Here is a 16,841-nt window from a genome sequence, read left to right as displayed (position 1 = left end):
TAAAACATCTAGTTATCCCTTTTACTTTTATTGTTTTTAACAAGCTATCCTTTTTACTTTTAACAAAATGTAAAAATTAACTAAAATAAACGGTCCTCGACGCGGCACACTTTATTCTGTTGTTTAGTATGGGTATAACATATATGTTTATTAGAATATCATTGACGCTGTCCCAAATTATCAATATTTATTTCTCATGTGAATATGATCTTTACACAAATGCAATAACTTATAACATCATATGACCTAATACATTCGTCAATTTGACGCGTCGATTTACACGCACTCGCTGTCTCGGGTCGAACTGACGCGAGAGTCTATAGCGACGAATAGCGTCGAATGGCGCGATAGGGAGCTGTTTCTGTTGTGTGAATCGGCAGTGATCGGTTTTATTGAATTTGCCGATGCTACAGCTAAGTTGTGTCGTACTATATGCGTTACGTTTTACGCACGCAAGATAGAGAGCGTGCTTGCGTGTTCATTCACACATAGCTGACACGTGCTTATATATGTGATAAGGAAATAAACACGTACATAATCACACACTATACATATAGATATACCTTATTATATGACCCCTATGCCCCATGTTTTATTTTTTTAAAAAGTATAAAACATAATTTGTATCAGTTTCTATGCAAATATATGTTTTTAAAAATGTAGTTTAGAGTACTTTTTTTTTTTTTGGTATATTTTTAGGTTTTGCCTTTTTGTCGGACGGTTTTGGGTTTTTTGAAAGACGGTAGACCTTTATCTGGATATTCGACGAGATTAAAGTTTGATATAACTGTAAATATATATGGTCTGTTCAAACTCAAACTCCTTTATTCAACATAGAAGCATTACACTTACTTATTGATGGTCAAACTAAACAGTACCACCGGTTCGGAAAAGGAACACCTGACCTGAGAAGAACCGGCGAAAGAAACTCAGCTGGTCTTATTTTTTTTTGTCAAATTTTTTAATTACATTTATTGTGTATTTATAAACAGAATATCTTATTAAAAATCTTCGTTAAAGTAAAAAAAGTAACAGCCTGTAAATTTCCCACTGCTGGGATAAAGCCTTCTTTTTCCATTAAGGAGAGGGTTTGGAACATATTCCACCACGCTGTTCCAATGCGGGTATGAAATTAAATTATATTATATATGAAGTTATAAATTAATTTCGATAATTTGTGTTTATAATTCATCTCGTGCTCTGCGGTGAAGGAAAACATCGCGAGGAAACCTGCATGTGTCTAATTTCATCGAAAAAATACATATTAATCAAATTTTCTTCAGACAAATGGTGTCGAAATCTGTAACGTGAAACAACTATGTTTATGTATATGAGATAGTATCAGGTCAATGACAAGACATATATGTACATATATGTCAGTTGATATCAATGTCGATAAGCGAATAATTATACAATAAGAAAAATGCTATATATTAATAGCGTTAGCCATTTTTGTCCCAGTGATTGTGATGATAGCTGCACGTAAAAAAACGATTATGGTCTTATATTGAAGAGCTTCAAATGTGCAGAAAATTATAGAGGATTCTTGATTGCAATTTACTAAATTGTAATAATGAGCCTCGATGGCCCAGGGGTTGGAATGCGTACACCTTAACCGATGATTACGGGTTCAACCAGACAAGCACCACTGATTGTTCATGTGCTTAATTTGTGTTTATAATTCATCTCGTGCTCGGCGGTGAAGGAAAACATCGTGAGGAAATTTGCATGTGTCTAATTTCATAGAAATTCTGCCACACGTGTATTTCACCAACAAGCATTGGAACAGCGTGTTGGAATATGTCCAAACCTTCTCGTCAAAGGGAGAGGAGGCCTTAGCTCAGTAGGGGAAAGTTTTTGGGCTGTTGTTTTTACAATTTAATAAAAAAATAATTTAAGAGATTTGAAAACGTTCCTGGCCTGTTAAAGAGCGATACTAAGGCTGTATAAGAAATCTCAAAAACTCAAACAAAATTAAAGTAAATTGTTTTCGACAAACGCTAATTCTAACTGAACTAATGATATCAAAAAAGTAAAGTAGTAAAGTAACAGCCTGTAAATTTTCCACTGCTGAGATAAGGCCTCCTCTTCCATTAAGGGGGTTTGAAACATATTCCACCACGCTGTTCCAATGCGGGTTGGTGGAATGCACATGTGGCAGAATTTCGATGAAATTAGACACATGCAGGTTTGCCCATCATATTGCATTGCCAATTAGTCTATAATTTAAAAATATCCTTTAGGCTTCGAGAAGTTTTCCATAAATGAAAACTTGACGTGAAATCAAGAGATTTGTATTTTAATTCAAAAATTCTGGAGCGTCCGCTGACAGGGCTCATAATGCGTAAATCGTGATGGAATTTTTGCATACAAAAACATCCTGTAAATTTCTCATTGCTAGGCTAAGGCCTCCTCTCCCTTTAAAAGGTTAGGAGCGAATATTATCACGCTGTTTCAATGCGGGTTGGTGGAATACACGTTTGGCAGAATTTCTATGAATATACATACAGGCACCTCACGATGCTTTCCTTCACCGCCGAACACGAGATGAATTATAAACACAATTAAACACATATATATGTATGGTGGTGGTGAAATATAAATGAGTGGCTTGCAATTAACAACGAAATGAAATCAAAACAAATCCCGTCATAGGTTTTGAAATTCCTTAAATATATTTTGAATAAAAGCGAAGATTTGCGGGCAGTATACATACCTAGTATTAATATTAAACATTACAAAAAAGTACGTTCAAAGACATTGGCGATATAGAACATATTAACCAATCCTTATAGCCAATGCACCACCTACTTATGGTGCCTATGGTTATAAGTTAGAGTATCTGCATGACTCCCAGAGAGATGAGAACAATTTACCACCAAATGAATTTAATTGATTTCTATATCTATAATGGAATTGATGGGATAAAAGACGACCTCCGTGGTGTATACGGTTTTCATGGGTACGCCATTCCGAGGTCCCGAGTCAATGTAGATTATCATTACTTTTCTATGTCGCCTTGGGTCTGGGTGTTTGTGGTACCGTCGTTGCTTCTGATTTTTGATTACAAGTGATTTAGCTACTTACATTGGGATCAGAGTAATGTATGTGATGTTGTCTCATATTTATTTATTTATTTAAAAGATAAATAAACATTAGATTTGCATATTTTATACGATTTGATAAGCTCTGATATATTATGTGATGCAAACAGTTGTTGTTTATTATATGTTTATTTATAAAACAAAACTATTAACCTCAACTAATTATATTCATATTATTTTACTTTCAAAGCTCTGAATAATATCGCCTTCCATTAAAACGAAATCAATTATCAAATAACAATTATAGACAATAATAAATATGAAAGATTGTTTATTTGTGTTTACTTCTTTTGTATTTGGAATTGTTCAATTAAATTCAGGCAATTTCGCAAAGAACATTCTTACAATTTAATAACTTCATTTATACCAAATATTTCCATTCTATATGTAATCAAACCAAAATATAATCTTGCTTTTACGAATTTTGTCAGGCCGCCTAAGTATTTCTTAAAAATTATAGAAAAGACAAGAACTGAAATGGTCGGTCTGGTTTAATGATGAAAACACCGTTCGTTAATCATTTAAATACGGAAGCAACAAGTTCGTAAACTAATTATTCTATAACAACAACAACAACAGCCTGTAAATTCCCACTGCTGGGCTAAAGGCCTCCTCTCCCTTTGAGGAGAATTTGGAACATATTCCACCACGCTGTTCCAATGCGGGTTGGTGGAATACACATGTGGCAGAATTTCTTTGAAATTTGTCACATGCAGGTTTCCTCACGATGTTTTCCTTCACCGCTGAGTACGAGATGAATTATAAAGACAAATTAAGCACATGAATCAGCGGTGCTTGCCTGGGTTTGAACCCCCAATCATCGGTTAAGATGCACGCGTTCTAACCACTGGGCCATCTCGACTCTAAATAAATTATTCTATATTTGTTTCGAACTGGAATAGATTAATGACGATACGATGTTTATGTCGGGTTATAACTAATGTGTCTTTGGGCAAATTTAAATGAAAGCAACTGTTCGTTGGATATGATACTCGTGAGATGTTCTACCGCCAAACAACAATGCTTTAGATTGTTATGTTGCAATTTGGAGGATAAGTAAGCCTGATAGTGAGGTTATAGTACATAAGGGATATAATTACTTGGTACCCAAGGCTGGTGACGCTTGCCGATGTAAGGAATGGGTAATATTTCGTATAATCCCATAAAATTGTTGTTCATTTACCATGAGATTTCCTATTTGCCCATCATTCTATACCATTACTATACTATATCTAAAAATCTAAAAAGTCTAGTAATAAGTAAAAAAAATCCTTCACGATTTGAGACGTTTTCCATAAATGAAAACTTGACGTGAAATCAAGATATTTGTATTTGCATTCAAACATACTGGAGCGTCCGTTGACAGAGCTCATAATGCGTAATTCGTGTTACAATTTTTGCATACAAAAAAATCCTGAAAATTTTCCACTGCTAGGTTATTATTATTTTTTTTATAGACGTAGATGCCCGTGCCTTTTTTTTACATTTTATATTAAATTACATTGTGTCGTTTTATATTTTATACTAAACATCAGCAGACTGTAGACCAACATCAGCAGACCACTGCTAGGTTAAGGCCTCCTCTCCCTCTGAGGAAAAGGTTAGGAGCAAATATCACCACGCTGTTCTAATGCGGGTTGGTGGAATACACATGTGGCAGAATTACTATGATATTAAACACATGCAGGCACAAGCACGAGATGAATTATAAACAAAAATTAAGCACATGAATATTCATTGGTGCTTATTTTGAACCCGCAATCATCGTTTAAGATGCATGCGTTCCATTAATTAGGCCATCTCTGCTCTGTGCTCTGCATTTTTGCATAATCATTATTTAACACATCCGCGTCTTTAACTAGTTTTTGGTAAAACGCCAACAAACACTGACGCTGACGTTATTCATAGACTAAATTAAATATTTTATTATTAGGGTACATGTTACGCAGTTGAGAACTTTTTTTGGTTTTGAGGCGAGATGGCCCAACAAGAACGCGCGCATCTTAAGCGATGATTGCGTGTTCAAACCCAGGCAAGCACCACTGAATATTCATGTGCTTCATTTGTGTTTATAATTCATCTCGTTCTCGGCGGTGAAGGAAAACATCGTGAGGAAACCAGTATGTTTCGAATTTAATAGAAATTCTGCCACATGTGTATTCCAAGAAACCGTATTGGAACAGCGTGTTGGAATATGTTCCAAACCTTCTCCTCAAAGAGCGAGAAGGCCTTAGCCTAGCAGTGAGAAATTTACAGGCTGTTGTTGTTTTTTGGTACTATATATTAAGCTGTTTTGTCCAAAGAAATGGTAAGCACATAGTATTTTTGACTTTCCATATTGTTCTAATTGCATTCATCCCTCAAACTCTCGATCTGTTGTTATCTGAAGGTTTGCCAGATATTCTAAGGCGTTTTAAAATATGCAACAAATATTTTTTACAAATCCCCCTTTTTGGATCGGAAATGCCCTGAAAATTGAGTCAGTAAGTATTCTAATCTTACGGTAATGATTGACTGTTTTTTGGAGAAGGATAATTGGCTTCTGTTCCCTAAGTCTGCAGCGACGAGGGTTTGGGAGAAGATTAATAACTTTTCTTGTGTATCTTGAAGGTCCAGTGCAGGAGTCATATCCTAATTTACTCAGTCATCTTTAGAAGATTTCTCTCTAGCATTAAACTAGGGTTACTGGTTTCTAGTTTACTTTTAATACTTCCTGATATAATGAAATAACAGTAGTATTAGCAACAACCAGTAAATTTCCCACTGCTGGGTTACAGCGTCCTCTGCCTTTGAATAGAAGGTTAGAAGCACATTCCACCCCCCTGCTCCAATAATTGTTGGTGGATTAATATATGGCAGAATTTCTTTCAAAATTAGATACATGCAGGTTTCCTCGCGATGTTTCCTTCAACGACGAGCTCGAAATGAATTATGCCAAGAAATTATTTAAATAAATTACCAATACAAAATCTAAAATATTGTTAATCAATAACATACATTTATACCAAGAAAAACTAGAACAGTACAATTTCACATTCAACGAATTAGGTTGAAAATATTCTTCAAATTGAATCACAAATTTAAAAGTAATATTTCAGTATCGGATGATTTTGTTAGAGCGGGACAGGAGACATAGTGCTGTCTCGCTCTCGCACTATACATACCAAACGCAGTGTTATGTTTGACTCACTCTGAGCGCGTTCTACGACTTTGACGGTCGTATGAAATTGTTATGTAAATACTACAAACTTTATTTAAGAGACTCTCTCGTCTTTATAGATATTTTATTAATTATTTTTAACCAAGGCATTTATCAATTGTGTTTATTTTATATTGGCCGAACCTGCGGCTGAGTCGAGATGGCCCAGTGGTCAGAACGCGTGCATCTTAACCGATGATTGCGGGTTCAATCAGGCAAGCACCATTGTATACGTGCTTAATTTGTGTTTATAATTAATTTCGTGATTGGCGGTGAAGGAAAACATCGTGAGGAAACCTGCATGTGTCGAATTTCATAGAAATGCCACATGTGTATTCTATCAACAAATTGGTACAGCGTGAAGCAATATGTTCCAAACCTTCTCCTTAAAGGGAAAGGAGGCCTTAGCCCAGCAGTGGGAAATTTACAGGCTGTTGTTGTTGGTGTTGTTTGTTGAACCCTGTCCGAAATTTATGAAACACAAACTTCCAAAAACCGTTTTACTCTCTTAAGGGTAGGGTTTCGTAAACCAGTAAAGGCAGAAGGCGAGGTGTTATACTTTGCACTACTACAACAACAGCCTGTAAATTCCCACTGCTGGGCTAAAGTCTCCTCTCCCTTTGAGGAGAAGGTTTGGAACATATTCCACCACGCTGTTTCAATGCGGGTTCGTGGAATACACATGTGTCAGAATTTCTTTGAAATTTGTCACATGCAGGTTTCCTCACGATGTTTTCCTTCACCGCTGAGCACGAGATAAATTATAAAGACAAATTAAGCACATTAATCAGCGGTGCTTGCCTGGGTACACTACTACATATACATATATATATGTCTACTTTATAGCTTTGTAAGTTATCATGTACCGTTACGAAGGAACATTTCTTCATAGTTCAATTACCATAAATGTTTATTGAATCGTATTTTGTAAGCAAACTGAAACTTATAAATATAAATTTCATGTTTGCAAGTAAATTCTGTTAAGTGACGTTGGTCGCTTTTTTTGTCTAGACTTAAACAGTAAGGCTACTTATGATATACATACTAGAATACTAGTTGTCGCCTTCGTCTTCTCTCGCGTTTTAAGGGTGTTGGTTGTCATGTGATAAGCAAAAATAGCCTATGAGGCTTCTTCCTTGGAGTTCAAATTTGCTTCATAACAAATATAATCAAATTCGGTAGTGAAGGAGCGATAGAAAATCAGACAGACGGACAACATTTTTGAAGTTGCATTTTTGACAAATTTTGAAAAAAGTTAAAAAACGTGATAACTCAAAAATGTTGTCTTAGATTTTAGCGATTATTACGCATTGAAATAAAACTACAGCCTACCCGTGACCACGAAACGTGCTCGAAACTTTTCGTGGTCATCATCATCCCGAGATGATAAAAATAAATAATATACGCGATTTAAATCCTTTTAAAACTAGTTTTATTTCAACTCAAAAATGGTTCAATCTTGTACCATATATGTATTAATGTGGGGGTTAAAATTATTGCAAATAGTCACCCCCTATCACCTCCTAACGGGAATACATATAATTGATCTTGAATAGACACCCACTAAGGAAAGTTTTATGAAAATTCTAGCCCTTAGGGGGCGAAATGAGGGTTGATAATTTGTATGGAAATCCGTCATTTTTTTAAGAAAAAAACATAAAATTGAATAAACACCAATGTGATATACAGATATGTCTGAAATTAACATAATACTTGGTGGTAGGGCTTTGTGCAACCTCGGTAGGTACCACCCACTCATCAGTTATTCTACCGCCAAATAACAGTACTCAGTATTGTTGTGTTCCGGTCTGAAGGGTGAGTGAGCCAGTGTAACTACAGGCACAATGGACATAACATCTTAGTTCCCAAGGTTGGTGGCACATTGACGATGTCATTGTCTATGGGCGATGGTGACCACTTACCATCAGGTGGCCCATATGCTCGTCCGCCAACCTATACCATAAAAAAAAATATTTTAAGTTAATCTGTAAATATATTTCTAGTAACTTGTGTTTACATTTATGGAAGGAAAGATGAGGTTTTTATATATCAATGTTTGTTTCTAGGTAAGGATGTCGCGCGATCGTACCTCGAGACGGTTCTACCGCGCGGAGTCCACTCACGATCTGTTGTCGTACATGGACAAGGGTCAGGCGGCTGTGGAGGAGAACAGGTGGACCTTTGAAACCGCATGGGAGGCAGCCAACAAAGGTATTTTTTTATTATCGGTTCATTAAACTGTTTACAATCCTTAAAATGTTAAACTTAATATAAACATGAACATAGATTGAAACATTCTTGATATTAACACAGCATGCGTGTATAAGAATCGAGATGGTCCAGTGGTTAGAACGCGTGCATCTTAACCGATGATTACGGGTTCAAACCCAGGCAAGCACCGCTGATTCATGTGCTTAATTTGTCTTTATAATTCATCTCGTGCTCAGCGGTGAAGGAAAACATCGTGAGGAAACCTGCATGTGACAAATTTCATAGAAATTCTGCCACATGTGTATTCCACAAACCCGCATTAGAACAGCTTGGTGGAATATGTTCAAAACCTTCTCCTCAAAAGGGAGAGGAGGCCTATATCCCAGCAGTGGGAATTTACAGGCTGTTGTTGTTGTTGTATGCGTATATATAATAAGTATCATGTGGTGTACAATCAAAATTTTAAATAACTAAAGCGAAACTAGGCATTTATATAAAAATGTATAACTAGAAATAATAATACAACTGCAATAATAAAATAAGAGAGAAATAACTACTTAGCTAAATATTTAAGTATTGTATCCCAACGAATGTTTTTAAATGTTAGTCAGTCTACCGCCAAATAACAGTACTCAGTATTGTTGTGTTCCGGCTTAAAGGGTGATTGAGCCAGTGTGACTACAGGCATAAGGGACATAACATCTTAGTTCCCAATGTTGGTGACACGTTGACGATGTAAGAAATAGTTAATAATTCTTACAGCGCCATTGTCTATGGGTAATAATACTAATACCTGGTCATAGGGACCTAGGTTACACGTTTCGATACAAGATTTTATAGATGATAAAAAGCCGTGGAATTAATACCTGTTGACTTCCAGGCAGGATATATTAATTTAAATAATTGTATTAACTAACATAACTGTATTTTTTTAAATGTTGAAAAAGAGTAACTACTGAAATTCTTGCCGGTTCTTCTCGGTAGAATCTACTTTCCGAACCGGTGGTAGCTTCCCTTAATTGTTAATTGACGATTCAAAAATACTTGTAAAAGCCCATTTGAATAAAGTTTATTTTGATTTTGATTTTTGATTTCTTATCGGAAGTTTATAACCAATCAAAAACAGAATATTCTTTATCATTGAAATGTACAGCTAGCACTGGATAGTAGATTCCACAGCGAAGAACCGGCAAGGAAAATGTAGTTATTCTTTTCAAACATTTAAATTGCATAGTATGTCCGTATTTCTGATACAGTCGACTTACAATAGGATAAATACTATGTCTCAGCTTTTTTATCGATAATATAATCTTGAATCGAGTAATATGTCAAGTTAATATATTACAAAGTTGTTGTAGATTTTAATTAATATATTTTGATCAATAAAGACTCCATAATATATAGAGATGAATATGAAATAAAATCACCTTTTAAAATAATTAAACAGCAGTTTTTACGTGTTCACGCTTGGTATAACAGTCTAGAAAGGAGATAAAAACATGATCACGATATTAGCTCAGATTGAAGAGAAAATAATGTTTTTGTTTGATTTTAAAAAACAACGATTATTATTATTGACTAGTAATCGCCTGCGGTTTCATTTGCGTTTTAGGGTATTGGTTGACATTTGTTAGGCAGAAAATGTAGCATAGACTACATTTTCCTTTATTGGAGTTCAAGTTTGCTTCATTTGAATTTTCATCAAATTCGGTTCAGCGGTTTGGTCGTGATAGAGCGACAGATAAACAGAGTTACTTTACATTTTAATATTAGTATAAAAAAACTGTAAATTTCCCACTGCTGCTGTGCACACGTGTTGGTGGAATACACATGTGGCAGATATTCTATGAAATTTGTCACATGCAGGTTTCCTCGCGATGTTTTCCTTCACCGAGCACGAGATGAATTATAAAGACAAATTAAGCACATGAATCAGCGGTGCTTGCCCGGGTTCGAACCCGCAATCATCGGTTAAGATGCACGCGTTCTAACCACTGCTCCATCGCGACTCATAGGATACTAGTCGCTATGTAAATATTAGTCTAGGTTCACCTAGACTAGTACTAAATGAAAATATACCCTATTACAATCACAAGAAGTAAAAAGCCAACTAACCAACTTTGACATTGATTTGACACTTTAGTCGAGATCTTGAACAATCTATGTTATTCATTATGGATGCGAAAAAAAAATGCGTTTTGAATATCGGCGCTATTGTTATCGGAACTTTGTAAGTAAAATTAATGTTGATATAAGTTAAATGTAATAGTATTTGTTTACTTGGTGTTAGGGTTTTGTGCAAGCTCGTCTGGGTAGGAACCAAACAACAGTACTGAGTATTGTTGTGTTCCGGTTTGAAGGGCGAGTGTAACTACAGGCACAAGGGACATAGCATCTTAGTTCCCAAGGTTGGGCGCATTGGCGATGAAAGGAATGATTAACGTTTCTTACAGCGCCATTGTCGTTGGGCCGTGGTGACCACTTACCATCAGGTGGCCCATATGCTAGTCCGCCTACCAATAGCATAATTACTCAACTGATCCATGGTTCAAAATGGAAGCATCAAATCAAATACTACCGGTTTGGAAAAGACAATTGGTCTGAGGAATCGGAGATAGAAATTCAGCAGGTGTCTTTTTATTTTGTCAATTATAATCTTTACATATATTGAATAGAAATAGAAATAGCGGTCGTTTCATAACTCATAACTCACTAATTGTAGTAACCTTGCGCAAACAAGCGTTCCTTAAGAATTTTTATGTTAAATTTGGCAATAGAATCATTTTGAACGCTTTCTGGGATCCTTGTAGTGTATAATATAAGCTGAGTTATTGACAATTTGTATGGAATATATATGTATAGCTAAGTTTTGTTTTGATTATTTAATATAAGATTATACAGGCGATAAAATAGCGTGAAATTATTACTAGTTGACTTTCAGGCAGGATATATTACATACATATATAATTGTATCTAACTAACATGTCTTTGTATTTTTAAATGTTTCAAAAGAGTAACTACTGAGTTTCGTGCCGGTTTTTTTCGGTAGAATCTACTTTCCGAACCGGCGGTAGCTAAACTTAATTGTAAAATGACGATTCAAAAGTGCTTGTAAAAGCCTATTTGAATAAAGTATAACTTAATTTGATTAATGATATTTATAGTTTAAGTTAAGGCTCTTTTTAATTCAGTATTGTTTTTGTTTTAAAATACAAGCGTTAGATTGAAATAACACACAAAACATTATCGTTAATTCAATTTAGTCTTTATTCTCTAAGCGATAAAGTGTATTTTTATTTTCGTCTTATAAGTCTCCTAACCAAACGAGTTCGACACAAAAGGCTTTTGTCAGTATTCAGAGCATATACAATGCGTTTAAACGGGATCAACTCGTTTCATATCTTAAAGACATAATATATACATATAAACATACTCGCTTTACATCTGTATATCTAGTTTTAAGTTTTGCTGATTCATAAATGACATTTTAAAACACAAAGAGGCTCTGTGGTTAGAACATGTGCATATTAACTGATGATTGCGGGTCTAAACCCAGGCAAGCACCGCTGAATTTTCATGTACTTAATTTCTGTTTGGAAGGACAACATCGTGAGGAAACCTGCATGTGCCAAATTTCAGAGAAATTCTGCCACATAGGTATTCCTCCAACCCGCATTGGAACAGAATGTGTTCCAAAACTTCTCCTTAAAAAGGAGAGGAAGTCTTAGCCCAGTAGTGGGAAATTTACAGGCTGTTGTTTCTTGTTTAAAACACATTTTTTTTAAAGATAGTAAAAAAGCTTGGAGTTATTTGTTGATTCTCATTCAGGATTTATAATTATTAGATTGTATTTTGATTGTTTATGAAAATGAATTGTTGATGAAAAAACTTAGTGTCTTGCCGGTTATTCTTGGTAGAATGTGTATTTCTATACAATACTGCGTACTGTTGTTTGGCGGTAGAATATCTGATGAGTGGGTGGTATCTACCCAGGCGGGCTTGTATAAAGCTCTACGACGAAGTATATATTATGTATATATTCTCTATATCTATAAACATAACCGTCGGTAAACATCTGCCCTGCGTTTTAAAACATTATCAGCAACGCTTCATCGTTAGTTAAAAGTTTTATGCACATTCAATTAGTAGTCTTTTCAGGTACGCATACATTAAAAGTATTTCGATGATTTTAAATGTTATTCGTTTTTCAGTTGGCGGTATTTACACAGTCATACGATCCAAGGCTTACGTTTCGACCGAGGAAATGGGAGAAAATTATTGTCTTTTAGGTAAGTTCTGATTTAAGTGATATTAAGATTAACTTTGTCGATTTTAATTGGGGAATCAGTGTTTTTCCGCAATAGTCACGTGGTTGTGGTATGCGTCTTTATGAGAGAATTGTTCCATATTTTATTTCTCTCTTTTTATTTATCTCTTTAATGGCAATAGATCATAAAAGAGTGAATTGAAAAAATTACATGTAGATTGAAATAAAACTAGTTATAACCGATTTGAATCGCGTATTTTAATTATTTTTGGCATCCCGACGTTTCGAGCACTTTACAGCGTTCGTGGTCACGGGTAGATTGACCTACCTACCTACTGGTCTACTACTATAATCGCGAAAATTTAAGACAACATTAAATTACGTGTAGGTTTGCAAACGTTCGCTATCCAACAAATATTTGGGTATATTTAATAAGTACACTAACAATATACATATTAATTGATGGCTTACACAATATCCAAAAGAAGAAAATCAACTTCTGATATGTACATCGATTACAAGTGTACATAACATTCACAGTGTATCGTGTCGACATGTTTATTTAAAGTTGAAATTTAAATATATTATACAATTAAAAAAAAAAAAAAATTGACATATGCTATCGTCGTTTATAAACATAATAACTAAATAATATAACAGAAAAACAAAAAATAATTTTTGGGTTGAGAAAAACAATTTCTAAAGGAAAAATGTTTTCTTTTTTTATGAACTTTTAGATGATATTTGTTTTATGTAATTTTTAGGTCCATTTAAGGAGCAATGCGCAAGAACAGAGGTCGAAGAGGCGGAGTTCCCCCCCAACTCCCCCCTCACGACTGCTGTCAACGTTATGAGGAGTCAAGGATATAAAGTAATTAGCAACTTTCCATAATCATTATCATCATAATCATATCATAACAAAGTCGCTTACCGCTGTCTGTCCGTATGTATTCTTAGATCTTTAAAATTAAGCAACGGATTTTGATGCGACTTGTTTTAATAGATAGATTCGAAAAAAAGTTTTTGTATATATTTTGGACAATCTAGCAGAAAAACAGATAAGTTTCTAATGTGATCTCGTAAATGAACAAATTCTGTAGTATATTTTGTATCAGCATTGTACCCGTGTGTAGCCGGGCGGGTCGCTAGTGTACTATAATAATAAAATTTAATTTATTTATAACTACTAAATCAGATTTTAACGGAACGATCTTGAATCTTGAAATATGTTACAAAACTCCTCAATAAAGGTCTTATATGCTAACATGGTCGACTAGTACTGATTGTAAAACATGTGCACCTTAACCGAAGATTATATGCCCAACCCGAAGCATGCACCACTGAATTTTCATGAGCTTAAGTTGTTGATGAAGGAAAACATCGTGAGGAATTGTCTGCAATATATGTCTGACGTAGCGTGGTGGTTGGACCTTCAAACTGTCTCAAAAAGGAGGTCTTAGCCCAGCATTAAACATGTCACAAATTTGACTATACTCCACATGTTTCCAGGTCCATACAGGAACATGGCTTGTTGATGGAAACCCTCAAATTATACTCTTCGATATCGGTTCAGCTGCTTGGCAGATGGACAGTTATAAGCAGGAGCTCTGGGACACCACATCCATTGGCATACCCCACTTGGACGTGGAGGCAAATGACGCCGTTATTCTTGGTTTCATGGTTGCACACTTTATCACTGAGGTAAGTTTGTGATATAATGTCTTAATGTCTTAAATTTTCGCGATTATTACACATTGAAATAAAACTAGCTATAACGGATTTGAATCGCGTATATTAATTATTTTGGACATCCCGACGTTTCGAGCACTTTACAGCGTTCGTGGTCACGGGTAGACTAAGGTGGCTCACTGTGTGACTAAGTCAGTGCCTTGTGCGTGCAACCGGAACGTTACTCAAGATACCAATTGAGAAATCGTTGGTGATAGTTGTAAATAATATTTCTTTTGTTCTTCAAATAGACAAATGCCACCTTAGTCTACCCGTGACCACGAACGCTGTAAAGTGCTCGAAACGTCGGAATGTCAAAAATAATTAATATACGCGATTCAAATCCGTTATAGCTAGTTTTATTTCAATTTTGTGATCCTGATGCATTTCAAATGTCCCAATTTTTTCTTAAGATACGGTATCCTCTTTGTAAGATGTTACATATCAAGCTAGTCCTGTTTGACAGTTTATTAATTTAATTATTCAAAATAATTCTTTATGAATTAAAACTAGTTACTGTATAAATCTTGACCGCGTTCAATGGTGGCAAGAATGCCAGCAGCGTTTCCCCGATCCTCTGGGTAAACGAACCAGCCTTGTTGTCACCATTGGCAATGAGGCGAGAAGTTATACTTTTGATGAAGCTTTCATTTTGTTTCATTTTTTTTCAATCATTCATATATACATAAACTATTTATTAATTACTAAAAATTAATTAATGAGAAGACGTTATACTGAGAAGGGTTTGATGTAGCAAAGCACCTGACAGTTTGCTTATTTGGGTGTACAATTTACTAATAATTTATATTAATATTTAAAACTTACAGGGTATTTAGTAGATCTGTGTGCTCTCTAATTTTCATACTTCAATACTTATAATCAATTTGAAAATAATAATATGTAAGATAATAGAAGATGTAATGAATTGTCTGTATGAAAAACCAAGTTGGAACTATTGAATCTTTCGTCAAATTCGTTCTTTTACAAATTACTACAAGCAAATGTTATACAGGAAGCGTTCTAAATTTAAAAAATGTAATAAAGCCTTTAACAAATGTATCCAATATTGGTCGTTACAGTTCCGTAAGGCGGCGGAAAGCTACAGCGATACACCACCACGAGTTGTCGCGCACTTTCATGAGTGGCAAGCTGGTATCGGTCTGATTGTCTTAAGGTTAGACGATATACGTTATTAAGTTCGAAAAGTTTATGCTATTGGTTGGCGGACGAACATGTGGGCCACCTGATGGTAAGTGGTCACCACCGCCTATAGACAATGGCGCTGTAAGAAACATAAGCCATTCCTTACATCGCCAGTGCGCCACCAACCTTGGGAACTAAGATGCTATGTGCCTTTTGCCTGTAGTTACCTTGGCTCACTCTTCAAACCGGACATACAACAATACCAAGTACTGTTGTTTGGCGGTAGAATATCTGAATGGGTGGTACCTATCCAGATGGGCTTATAATGTCGGGCTTATTTTTACGAATACTCTGTACTAATACTGTTACTTTTTGTGTGTCTTCTGTTCATTTTTATAAACGAGATAACATATTGGTCCTACGTTTGATCCTTGTAGAACTCCTATACTTTAAAAACACAATAAATATTTTTTGTGTATTGTTTGTTATTCAAAACAACTCTATCTATCTATCTATTATTTCCTCTTTTGCTTCCATTCGAAATAGGTTATTGATAATTTATGAAAAGATATCGATTGCTTAACGTAGCCTTAAATAAGTCTAAGATATGATTTATATATACAGTTTCTTATATATTATTAATTAAAGGTTATAATGTCCGTCCGTGTGTTGTAGGGTCCGTCACGTCGACGTAGCGACGGTGTTCACGACACACGCAACACTGCTCGGCCGGTACCTTTGCGCTGGCAACACTGACTTTTACAATAACTTGGATAAGGTAAATAATACTGCTATGATAAATCAAAATCAAAATAAACTTTATTCAAGTAGGCTCTTACAAGAACTTTTGAATCGTTATTTAACAATTAAGCGAAGCTACCACCGGTTCGGAAAGTAGATTCTACCGGGAAGAACGGGCAATAAACTCAGTAGTTACTCTTTTTTAATATTTAAAAAATACAGTCATGTTAGTTAAATAGAATTTGTAATGTATCCTGCCTGGAAGTGAACAGGTATTAACTCCACGCTTTTTAACATAAATGAAATCTTGTATCGAATAATATGCTTTTCTACCAATGTATTTTTACAATCGTTTTGAGTTAACGAAACGACAAAGTTGAATACTAAATTAACTTCCCGCACTTTTGAAAAAATAAATAAATAAAGGTCATTAAACTTGGTAATTAAT

General features: G+C 35.0%; 1 protein-coding gene across 1 annotated transcript in view; it reads left to right on the top strand.

Moving 5' to 3' along the window:
• LOC124541935 (glycogen [starch] synthase) overlaps nt 1–16,841 on the top strand; it is a 36,505-nt gene that overhangs the window by 4,648 nt on the left and 15,016 nt on the right. Inside the window, exons 2-7 of the mRNA XM_047119873.1 lie at nt 8,370–8,514; nt 12,726–12,803; nt 13,546–13,652; nt 14,291–14,482; nt 15,589–15,683; nt 16,328–16,430. Coding sequence (XP_046975829.1) covers nt 8,376–8,514; nt 12,726–12,803; nt 13,546–13,652; nt 14,291–14,482; nt 15,589–15,683; nt 16,328–16,430 — 714 coding nt within the window. The 5' untranslated portion in view covers nt 8,370–8,375. The remainder of the gene's footprint in view (nt 1–8,369; nt 8,515–12,725; nt 12,804–13,545; nt 13,653–14,290; nt 14,483–15,588; nt 15,684–16,327; nt 16,431–16,841) is intronic.

Source organism: Vanessa cardui, chromosome 29 (genome assembly GCF_905220365.1).
Source record: "Vanessa cardui chromosome 29, ilVanCard2.1, whole genome shotgun sequence".
NCBI classification, from domain to species: domain Eukaryota; kingdom Metazoa; phylum Arthropoda; class Insecta; order Lepidoptera; family Nymphalidae; genus Vanessa; species Vanessa cardui.
This window is presented reverse-complemented; position numbering and strand designations above follow the sequence as displayed.